Source organism: Protopterus annectens, chromosome 5.part0, assembly GCF_019279795.1.
Source record: "Protopterus annectens isolate FY-2018-M chromosome 5.part0, PAN1.0, whole genome shotgun sequence".
NCBI classification, from domain to species: domain Eukaryota; kingdom Metazoa; phylum Chordata; order Ceratodontiformes; family Protopteridae; genus Protopterus; species Protopterus annectens.
Window position 1 is genome coordinate 1,366,892,445 of NC_056735.1, and position 12,808 is coordinate 1,366,905,252.

The 12,808-nt window shown below is 39.6% G+C and overlaps 1 protein-coding gene across 1 annotated transcript in view; it reads left to right on the top strand.

Annotated features, from left to right (window-relative positions):
- The window catches only part of TMEM126A (transmembrane protein 126A), a 385,068-nt gene extending 372,468 nt beyond the window's left edge, over window positions 1-12,600 (top strand). Inside the window, exon 5 of the mRNA XM_044071173.1 lies at window positions 12,192-12,600. Coding sequence (XP_043927108.1) covers window positions 12,192-12,396 — 205 coding nt within the window. The 3' untranslated portion in view covers window positions 12,397-12,600. The remainder of the gene's footprint in view (window positions 1-12,191) is intronic.
- Window positions 12,601-12,808: the final 208 nt, after the last annotated feature.

A 12,808-nucleotide genomic window follows, 5' to 3' on the forward strand; every position in this document is an offset into this window, starting at 1 on the left:
AGATGCTCCCATGGACAAGATCAATTTGTTTGGCTCTCCTGCACAACAGGTGCTGAAGAAGATGGAAGAGAAGGCAAAATCTGTCCAGACAGTCAAAGATTTCTTACAGGTCCAACCTCCAAGGTTTAGCAGGAATTGGCCCTCCAAGAATTGGTCCTTTCCAGACACCTCCAAAGCTCAGAGAGGCAGGAATAGGCGCTCAAGAGACAGAGGTCAATCCAGAGGTGCCTACAGGGGACGTCAGTGGCAGGCTAACAACCAGCGAGGTACAGCCACAGATACAGCCACCACCACTACTACAGGACAATCACAGTGACTTGGCTCTGGCACCGCCTACCAGGGAACAACTAGAAAGCACCCTTAGGCGGGAAACTAGCCTTATTTTCAGTAAACTGGCATTACATCACAGGAGACAAGTGGATTTTGCAGACAATAGACCAAGGTTACAGGTTTCACTTCCATACTCTACCAAGGAAGAGAGGAATGCCAAACCTACCTCCAAATCAAAAGGCAGAAGCTCTAAAACAAATAACTCACTTACTAAGGATGAGAGCTGTAGAAAAAGTACCATCTATGGAGCAAGGTCAAGGATTTTACTCCAGGCTCTTCCTGGTACCAAGAAAAGAAAACCAATGGAGGCCTATTCACGACCTGTCCGCTTTAAACACATACCTCATTGTCCCAAAATTCAAAATGCTGACCCTACAGCAGCTTCTTCCCATGTTGGGCAAGGAGTCTTGGCTGGTAACTCTAGGTCTCAAGGAGGCATACCTGCACGTCCCCATACGACCAAATTGCAGAAGATACCTCAGATTTCTTGCAGGATCAGAGCATTATCAATTCTCAGCATTGCCCTTTGGCTTATCTACTGCGCCCAGAGTGTTCATGAAATGCCTGGCATCAGTAATTGCTCATTGCAGGCTTCAGGGAATCCAAATCTACCCTTACCTGGACGACTGCCTGTTACAAGCGGACAACAAAAACAAGCTAGCAGAAGACTTGAAAAGGGTCATTTATCTACTGCAAGCCCTGGGATACACAGTCAATATAAAAAAGTCAAGGCTGATACCATCCCAAAGGATAACCTTTTTGGGTGCAGAGCTGGACACATCAAAACAAATGGCATTCCTAACAGTAGAAAAACAGGAGCAACTCCCTCTCTACTTCTTGGCATTAACAAAGCAGAACCAGCTAACAGCAAGAAAAGTCCTGCAAGCCTTGGGTTTCATGGCATCCTGCATAATACTGGTTCCACATGCCAGACTGCATATGAGAAAGTTAAAGTGGTACCTAAGGAATTTATGGTCTCAGCACAAGCACAGCCTAGAAACCCAAATTCCAATAATCCCATGCCTGAAGCAAGAATTCCAATGGTGGGCTCAGGCCTGTCAATCAAACAAAGGACTGCCCTTCCACAGCACTCAACCAAGCCAGACCATCACAACGGACGCCTCAGACCTCGGTTGGGGGGCCCACATGCTGGACAAGTGCATACAAGGCTTATGGACTCAAGACCAGCTGCACCTACACATAAATCAAAAGGAAATGCTGGCAGTAAAACTGGCAATTCAGACAAGGTCAACTGTTGATAAGGACAGATAACACCACAGTTATGTGGTACATCAACAAACAGGGAGGCACACATTCGTACCCTCTATGCCGGATGGCAATGGACCTCTGGAATGTGTCCCTGAGCTTCAACATTCAGTTACAAGCAATTTTTGTACCAGGAAAAGAAAACATTCTAGCAGACATACTAAGCAGAACTACCACGGATGCCCACGAATGGATGCTGCATCCGGACATCTTCAAAACCATTACAAGAAAATGGGGACTACCAGAAATAGACTTATTTGCATCCCCATGCAATCACCAACTGAAGAAATTCTGCACAAGGACGTACCACCCACTTGCTTGGAAAGTGGACTCCCTATCTTTCAGTTGGAAAAACCTGACAGCATATGCATTCCCACCACTTCCTTTGATGCACAAGGTGCTATTGGAGATCAAAGAGGACCGTCCAAGGATCATCCTGATAGCTCCAGACTGGCCAAGGCAACATTGGTACCCATTACTGAGGAGCATGTCTCGGGAACAAATATGGCCTCTACCCCTAGTTCCCTTACTGTTAACACAGAACAACTACAACACCCTGCATCCAAACCTGAAAGCACTGCAGCTGACTGCCTGGAACATTGCATAAGACCAAATAACCCAAATTTATCCCAAAGGGTTAAAGACATTATCTTGGAGGCTCGCAGACCCTCAACAAGGAAAAATTATTCAGCAAAATGGAAAAGATATCACATTTGGAGTACTGCAAAAGGAGAAAATGTGTCACTGGTAAACATAGCCAACATCCTGGAATACTTGGCAGAGCTCTTCCACAACGGCCTGTCCTATTCTTCCATTAAGATTCATGCATCAGCTATTTCAGCAGAATACGACTTGGATCCTCCAGTCTTTTCACATCCTCTGCTCAGGCAGTTTCTGAGAGGAATTAAAAATGTAAAACCACCTAGGAAGCCACCATTTCCAGCATGGGACTTGAACTTTGTAGTAGAAAAGTTGACACTCCCTCCTTTCGAACCAGCAGCAACAGCAGAATTACAATACTTATCATGGAAAACTGCTTTCCTGCTTGCAATCACTTCAGCAAGAAGGGTATCTGAGCTACAGGCATTAATGGCAGTACAGCCCTTCCTGATCTTCCATCAAGATAGAGTGTCCATGAGAACAAATCCTACTTTTATGCCAAAGGTGGTCTCCAGGGTATCTTTAGATCAGGCTATCCACCTACCTACATTCTTCCCCAACCCACAGAACAGGGGAGAAAGACTGTTGCATACCTTGGATGTACATAGACAATTACGCTACTACCTGGACAGGACCAAGGGCAATAGAAAAACTGACCAGCTACTGGTAGCATATGCAACAGGAATGGAAGGAAAAGCAATTTCAAAACAGACAATCTCTAAGTGGATAGGAAATTGCATTAGATTTTGTTACTCCTACCATGGGAAGAAAACTCCAGAAAACATCAGGCCTCACTCTACAAGGGCTACAGCCACTACCACAGCTTTTCTATGAGGAGTGGCTACCAAAGACATTTTAGAGGCTGCTACTTGGAGCTCCGTGCATACATTTGCCAAGCATTATAATTTACCTTTATACTCCAGATCCCGAGCAGGTTTTGCCACTGCTGTTTTGCAAGGGATCTTAACTACACCATAATCTTATTTCTCCTCCTCCCCCCAGTTTGGCTATGGTATTCTACCCATTTGTAAGGACTGCAGATGCATCCTTGAAGGACATAGTACAGTTTTGTACCTACCATAAATGTAGATGTCCGATAGGCATGCATCTGCAGTCAGGATTACCCACGCTCCTTCCCCTCTGTGGTACTCCTAGGGTATTTGCCCATCTTGTAGCTAGCTGGGGGAATCTATTATGGTGTATTTGTTTGTATATATGTACATACATGCTTATTTTTTGTTTGCTCTCTACTATTTGGAACCATTTGCATTTATCCAAATTTAGCCTTCCTAGAGGGCACCTGGCATCTGGGGCTAGAAACACTGAGGAAAATGGCGTCGGCTGATGCCTTTATACCCGAAGAACTGCAGCTATGACGTCGGGTGAAGTGCGACACCAGCCGAGGCCAGACCCAGACTTTGGAATCCGGCCGACCGAAGGGCTGCCTGACGACAGGACAACCCATTTGTAAGGACTGCAGATGCATGCCTATCGGACATCTACATTTATGGTAGGTACAAAACTGTACTTTCTCCTTGGTGAAGATACTAACTATGAGTCTGTTATCAGTTTGCCATCCATTTCCTCTTGCAATATTACTAGCTTATCATTTTTTTAATGTAATATAGGCAATTTATTCCTGAGGGGCAACAGAGACTTTATTTTTCGATGAAACCATGAAATATAAAGATGTTTGCTAGCAGCAACCTCTTCTTTAGTTACAGATTTCTTTAATGTGGAATTATTTAGATGACTTTTACTTCTTCAGAGATAGTGCATATTTACTGATAATGGACTGTAGAATTGTGCATATTTACTGATAATGGTGGACTGTAGAATTGTGCATATTTACTGATAATGGTGGACTGTAGAATTGTGCATATTTACTGATAATGGTGGACTGTAGAATTGTGCATATTTACTAATAATGGTGGACTGTGGAAGTCTGAGTAGACTTTTATGATAAATGTTCTGAACTGGGCAGTTTTGCCATTATGGGTGCATGCGTTTTGTTTCATTGCTTACTGGAAAAATGTTCAAAACAAATTTAAAACGCCCTCTAACAACTGTAATATATTGTACAAGGAATATAATTTAGTACAATGAGGAAGGTGTATCAAAGAGCACATATATGTTTCATATGCAAGGGGCCTATGATTTGAAAACAGCCCATAATTAATCTTTATCTGCCACTGGCAAAATGTATTTTCTTTGAATGTGGGTTTCAGTGCTGTTTCAATGAATGTGAGTTTCAAGGGCAGAGAAGTTTTAATGCTAAGTTTTCATAGTGAGACTGCATTGCTTTGTTTAGTAGATGACTTAGTGTTTGTGCTGTAAAATACAAAATAAAACTTTCAAATGAAGTCTAACTCATCATAGAAGTAAAGCAGTATGCACATTAGTGTTTATGGTAAATGGAGTGAAATAGCCAAGTAATGGTTCATTGGAATGGCTGCAGAGGCTCCATTCAACCATGATTTTGTCAGGGGGGAAGGGCAGCAAACTCAGACAGGCCCAGCTGAACTATACCTCCCAACTGTCCAGATTTTCAAAGAATGAGTAGATTTTTGCTTCTTATTTTTGGTTTGTTCTTCATAAAATTTGTAGTTTTCTGGCAAATCATTTAGAAATTAAGTCACTAAATAATGATACACTGAGTTTCAGACTTCATAACCTTTAGAAAAATGCATGCTAACGTAAGAACTGTTATTCTATCAACTGTCTCAATTTATACAAGAGCAATTTTTAGTAATGTTTATATGTTCCCCCAATATATTTGGCCTTGTTCAGATTTACTGCATTAACAGGTTGAGAGGTACATGCAAATAAATTGCTTTATAGAGTTAGGCATAGCCAACCTCTCAACTGTCCTCGATTTTGGCTCAAAATGTTGCTCTTCCCCCTAATAATCCCTCTGCAAAATAGCAATTTTGGAAGAAAACATGGAGGGTTTACAATTGAGAAATAACTGTAATAATCAAAGTTATATATTACTTGAAATGCATGTAGATTCTTTTATTTTGTCAGCTGCTCAAGTTAGCAGTACTAATATTAAAGTGTCCCTTCTTTGACAGGTTCCCAGCTGTATTGTGTGGCTATTTTATATTTTTGCATCACATTTGGTCCATTTTGCATAAAATTGTATTTTTTGGCAAATTAGTGACAAATCACTAAAGACTGAAGTTAGAAAATAACGACAGACATTTGAGTTTCAGATTTTATACCCTTCAGAAAAGTCATACTAATGCAAGACCTATTCTATTATCTTTCTAAGTTTATTAGAGCAATATTTAAAAATTGTTCTTTTTTGGGCCTTTGTCCCACTTCTGTGTATGGCTTTGTCCAGATTTCTTGCTCTGAGGTTGAGAGGTATGACAAATGTGTCAGGGCCATCACAGTCAGCCAGAGACATTTCAAATTGTGACATACTTGTTGCACCCCACTCCACCATGTAGTGACTCTGGATGTGTCCAAGCAAGGCAAGGAGTAGTTATGCAGTGTAAATGTGCAGTGTGCCCCCCCCCCCCCATCCAAATTAGACACAAGTACTACAGTGGCTTTTCATCTGTCCTTGATTTTGCAGAACGGTCTGGTTTCTGTCATATTTTTGTACTGTTGTTTTATGCTTATTACTCAAAGTGCCTGTTGCTCTGTGTTTAAGTAGCAATGCTTTAATGACCATAAGGTAAGCTTGTCTGAGATCGTAAGATGCAAGTAAGCTTTAATAAGCATACTGTTAAAGAATTGCCAACATTGAAAGCCTTTCTGTTGTTGCCATGCAGAGAATACTTGACTAGATAATGTATAAGCCTTGGGTATTAAAGGACATGATTCCATTACTTTAAAAAGCTCATTACACTTGTTGGAGACTTCCAGTCATCTCTACAGGCTTTACCCGTAAACTAAACAGAATGCCAATCATGTGTGGTCCATAACCTGTACAGTAATCCTTTAAGCAATGTATCTTGAGCTTGTTTCTTGTTTGCTTTTCATTTTTTACTTTCATGTTTTCCCCATGAAACAAGTAGATAGTTGTCAGGCAGCAGGTCTTTTTTGGATAAGAAACATTTTTACAAGTGGGGGCATCACAGAGATTTCTACTTTCAGCATGTTACTTGGTACTTTAATAAAGCTGAATATAAATTCTAATTAGAACTGTAGTGCAAGGAGAAGTGGTTTGAGTTGAGTGCTTCTGTTTTTTCTTGTACTTGATTTTGACTGGCATTCCAGTAATGTATTTAAAAAGTAATTTATTTTTTCATGCCTCACAACCTTTTGTTTCCATCTAGATATTAAGTAAGCTGTTATGCAGTCAATGCATTGAAATATTTTTATTCTTCTACACTTATTTTTGTCTTGATTGGACTCTCATAATGATGGTTTGCCACCCAGGGCAGCGTATTTAATTAAAGTTAGTTTTTGTGGTTTTTAGCATAGCTCCTCCCCTTTCTAGTTGACCCCACCCATTCAGCTGTCTCCTGCAGCCCCCTTTGATTTGAAGTCATCAGCCGCCACTGCTGTGGAGTTACTATTTAACTGCAGCCTCCAAACAGGCTTTATGCCCCATGAACGGAGAACAGCAACTGTCATCCCTCTGCACAAACGTGGGCCATCTACAGACCCTGGAAACTACAGCCCAATAAGTCTCACTAATCTTATACATAAAACCATGAAAAGAATTATCATGGAAAGGATCAATACAGATATAGGACACTGAACCCAACCCAGTTTTGTTTCTTCAAGGGCAGATCATGCCTAGTTAACCTGGTGGATTTCTTTGTGAAGGTAACCAGAGCAGTGGATAGGGAAAAATGGTCCACACTGCCTACCTTGACCTGGCCAAGGCATTTGACACAGTACCCCCACTTGGGCATTGTTGACAGACTCAAGAGGTTAAGTACAAAGTCGCATGTCACCCGGTGGATAGCCAACTGGCTCACAGACGGACCCAGGAAGTTAGAAATGCAGAGTCCACCTCTACAAAGAGACTAGTTACAAGTGGAGTCCATCCAAGATCAGTCCTTGGACCGCTACTTTTTGGTATTTACTTTTCTGAAGTCGAGGCCAATGTCAGTTGTCTCTGGCTGACTAAATTTGCAGAGATTGCAAATTAGGAGCGGTCATTGAATCCCACACTGACACAGATGTTCTCCAGGAGGGGCTGACACAGACAAACAACTGTTGTCAGAGCCGTGGACTAAAACTAAATGTCAAGAAATGCATAATGGTATCCTTTGGGAAGTCATCCAACCCTGGTAACTATCATATTGACAATACTCCCCTTAGAGTTGACCCAGTAATCAGTGACTTAGGGACACACACAGACTGTAGTCTAGCCTTTGACCATCATGTGTCAACGGTAGTGAGGAAATCATTCTGTGCTGCACAACTTATAAACAAAAGGTTTGGCATCTAAGTGCAAGGAAGTAATTGTTTCACTGTATTCGGTATTCATCAGACCTGTCACTGAGTACAGTGCCCCGTTTGGTATGTACCTAACCAGGCATATCCAACAATTGGAATGTCCACAGAGGTTCTTCACTAAAAGAATACAGGGCACAAGTAAAATGTCCTACGCAGACAGCCTCAAGGCCCCATCTCTGTATTCTATCTCCCACAGACTTTGGGGGGAGATCTATGGCTGGCATACAGGCATTGTTAGACCCCACTCTGATGGACCTCCTGCTTATCCACAAAACAAACAGTACCAGAATAACCCATTCTAAAGACTTAAACCTTGCCTGTGATATAAATAGAACCTGCTGGAGAGACAGAGACTACCCCATCTTTGGAACAGGCTCCCCATCCATGTGAAGCACAGTTCCTCCCTGACCCTATTCAAGTGCAACTTGGAAAATTGGATGGGGTACAGGAAATTCCTCCCTGGTTTGGCACCTGTCTCTCTAATGGACAAGGCAACTTGTAAATGGTTCATCTCCCAGGCCCCTGCTTGTAAATGTTTCATATCCTAAACCCCTACTTACACTTATCAAGGGTATCAGAACTTGTCAGAGATTTGGAATGCATGGCTAGGCTTAAAAAGGCCCTTTCAGTCATTAGCCTAGTAAACACCTATGAACCTATGTCTAGGAAAACTATTTTTCTTGTGACAGAAATTCCAGCTAAAGGGAATGCCTTGTATTTATTGGAAGCATTTGCTTTTTGACACTGTAACCTCAATAACCAATCCATGATTTATCTTTGAATTAGCTGCCATTTTTATACTGAAACAGCTGGACATCAACAAGATTGTTACTGAACATTTGCATAAATACGTGTGTGTGTGTGTGTGTGTGTGTGTGTGTGTGTGTGTGTGTGTGTGTGTGTGTGTCAGTCAAAAGTATTGTAAACCAGGACCCATCCCTGTGGTGCAGAGGAATAATGACCCATGTTCAACTAGCCACATGGATGTTGGAGGGAGCAGACAAGGGAAAATTGGAGTGAGTGCTGTACCCTGAATCTCCTGTCCTGTGGGAGGAGAGGTAGCTTGGCTCACTGCATTGGAGACACCTGCAGGAATGCAGGTATATCACCGCATGATGAGCCAGCTTGCTTATGCAAGAGGTGTACCACTTGGTCAGGAGGTTGCTAGCAGAGCTTGCAAGGCTGTTGTCAGGATGGGAATGTTGTAGTCCATAGGGTCTGTAAACTGGTCTGCTACCTAACATACACTGTTTAAGCAATAAATCAAAAAGGTGAGTGTGTTACCATATAGTAACATCATTTGACTTCCTAGGAGTAATTTTATCATAACACATAACCAAGATTGCCTTATTGCAGTTATATAACGGATCATTTCATATAATGATAATAGCAGTAACAATTGATTTTATCACTGCTGCTGTGTTCATTTACCATTTAGAGTTCTCAAATTTGCAGTTATTTTACAATATAATTTAACAATAATCCAAGACTGGATGTGGTTATGCCAAGATTTACCCACGTTGTCAACAGAGCCAGCCATGGGTGAATCCTGTAATATCCACACCCAGAAGGGGGTTATTGCTTTTATCCATTGACATTATTTAAGAAAGAAATTGCTTACCTTTCTTAAGTAATTTAATTGTTTTTGAGCACTTTAGTGTTCTTCTGCCTCCTCCTCTGCTACATGTTGATGTACTGCTCATGGATGTGGCACCTACGTCCTCATGCTTACACAGTACATCATTGCAGTGTAGTGCAAGAGAGAGAATGGATAAAAGAGCATCTCTGTTGCCTTTTCTCTCCCTGTCTATGTATTCTAACTTGCATTTTGGATATTTTCCTCAAGAATTCTGGACAAAGCCAAAAAATAATGATGGGAGAAAGGGCAGAAATGGAGATATTTTTAAATATTACTGAGAGTCTCAAAAAGTTAGTAGAACAACAGGTTTTTGGCATCAACATTTATTTTTCAAACAACAGGAAGTAATAAACTCTGTCAGGCATTACTGACTGTCAGAAATTTTCAGTGATTTACCAGAAAACCAAAAATGTTATGATGGACTGGGAAAATAGGAGAAAAACTAGATGTTCAGCAAATCTCAAATGTCAAACATCCCTGATTTTTTTCATGTTTGCTATGTCCCCCATAAATATGTTATGGATGGAATTATTAAACATATAACAAAAACAAAAACCTTCGCAGGGATGGCAATTGCAAAGGCCCAAAACTCAAATGCAACCAAAAAACAAACAGGGCCAGCACATGTATGAGAGGAAAAACAACTTTAATAAAAGTCAAATGACAGTCCATAGACCGGTTTCGGATAAAAGCCTTTTTCAATGCATAACACAGACTGCAATACACAGTCTCATATTTATAGGGCATTAACACATATAGCCAATCAAAGATTTTTTTTTTATAAATGTTCATTTAAACCAGGTGGAAAAAGACCACCCAGTCTCACAATCCATGCCGTTTCCTTTTTATTTAATATATTATGCCAACCAACTTTGAAATTTTTATTACCAGAAACGCTGTCAATAATGGTAAACTGAAACTGAGCAGATGGGTGTTTGATCGTATGTTTGAATGGTACATTAGTAGGACATTTATTCCTTATATTACTAAAATGTTCAGACATACGAAGCCTAATAGGTCTGGAAGTTTGACTATAAAAGGCTAAACAAGTGCATACAGCCAAATAAATTACCCTTTCCGTGCTACAATTTCCAAATATGTTGATATGAAACATTCGAGATGTATTTTTGGTGGTAAATATTTTGGTTTGGAATACATGTTTACAAAATGAACAATGGCCACATGGAAAACATCCAACAACTTTGCTGCCATCTAATCTACTTTGAAAAGTATCAGAAAATGGCACCTTACATTTGTAATGATTAAAGCATCCACCTAGTGCTTTACCGTTTCTAAAAGAAAAACGACATAAGGTCATTCAAACATTTGTCAATTCTTTCCTATCCAACTGCTTGACCTCACTACTGGTTTGGACCAAATTGGAAATGTAAATAATCACGTTCACAAAATCTGGATGTTTAATCCTTGTCCTGGGCTAAAAAATCTTCTTCAGAAGAACAAATTCTACGGATCCTCATATATTGAGATTTAGGAATATTCCTGATCATGTATTTTGGATGACAGCTCATGGCATGTAGAAGGGTATTGGAATGAAATGGTTTATGGTATATTTACAGACCAATTTGGCCCAAACCAGTAGTGAGGTCAAGCAGTTGGATAGGAAAGAATTGTTAAAGTATAATATTAACAAAAGGACCTCAATTCAACCCATCAAGTTTATAACTAGTTATGGACGTAGTACCTTTAATTTCCTTGATTTGGTACAACAACATTGGGACATTTTGCTTGCTGACGAATGTTTGAATGACCTTGTAGGTACCAGATGTTTTTCTTTTTAGAAAAGGTAAAGCACTAGGTGGTCACTTTAATCATTACAAACATATGGTGCCATTTTCTGATACTTTTCAAAGTACATTAGATGGCAGAAAAGTTGTTGGATGTTTTCCATGTGGCCATTGTTCATTTTGTAAACATTCCAAACCAAATAATTTACCACCAAAAATACATCTCTAATGTTTTATATTAACATATTTGGAAATTGTAGCACGGATTGGGTAGTTTATTTGGTTGTGTGCCCTTGTTCAGCCTTTTAATATAGGTCAAACTACCAGACTTATTAGGCTTCGTATGTCTGAACATTTTAGTAATATAAGGAATAAATGTCCTACCAATGCTCATTTCAAACATACTATCAAACACCCATCTGCTCAATTTCAATTTACCATTATTGACAGGGTTTCTGGTAATAAAAATTGCAAAGCTGGTTGGCATAATATATTTAAATAAAAAGGAAAAGGCATGGATTGTGAGACTGGGTGGTCTTTTTCCACCTGGTTTAAATGAACATTTATAAAAGAAATTCTTTGATTGGCTGATTGTATGTGTCAATGCCCTATAAATGTGAGACTGTGTATTGCAGTCTGTGTTAGCCGAAACCAGTCTGTGGGCTATCATTTGACATTTATTAAAGTCTTTTTTCCTCTCATACATGTGCTGGCCTGATTATTAAACATATCTCATAGGAAGTCGGGCTGCTCAGCAATACTTTAGTGGCTGGGCTTATCTTTTGGTATAAGCTTTATTTACAATAGGTAAGCTAACTGAGCTGTCCACTCGGTGTACACATCTGAATACTAATAACCCTTTATTGTATTCTTGTAATTTCTAAATGTGTTAAGATCTTTGCTGTTTCTGATAGAGTTAATAATCATGCATACATCTGTAAAGTTAGCTCTATTATTTACTTACGTTTTGTATGCTTAATGCCTCTAGGATTTCACATCATAGCAAATATATGTATATTGCACTTCCTTTATTAGAGTGATATATAAGTAATTGTTTCAACTTGAACTGGGATTGTTTATTTACCTGCAAGGTCTCTCCTTTCAAGAGTCTTTTCTTCCTAACTTAGGTACAGTACAGCACTTTTGCCAGAGAAGGGGAACAGACTCCGTTTCTTCATTACAATTTCGCAACCTGTCTTGAAGAAGATGAGCTACGTTTTAATACTGCAGGCTGTCTTTGGAATTTACTTGAGTTCCAGACAGTATAATATTTACATGAAAATGCTCCAACTTCCTGAACATGGTGTGGATGTTGAAGAAATGAATGACTAAACAGTTTGTTCATCTGAGTTATACTGATGTTTTGTATTATTTTCTTGAAATCATAAAATTAATACATTATCATAATAAACCAGGTACCAACATGTCATTTATCTTATTTTTACTCCTGTACATATTTAAAAAAATTCTGCTGAGTTGTGGAAACTGTCACTTGGTTAGAATAATTGTGAAAGCAATTAAAAATATTTTATTTTAGATTTGCTGTTTTACTTTTCATATTCTTTTGTTGCGTTGAAATGGAATGGACCACTAAAAAAATGTCTCATTTTCAAGGACAGCACAGGATGTTTGTAAGTGGTGAGTAAAACATTTCATGCATCTGAGTTAATAAGCATAAACAGATTGAACGTGCATGGAAAAGATGAAAGGAACGGTTATATACTTTGTAATTTCTTTCTTAGAA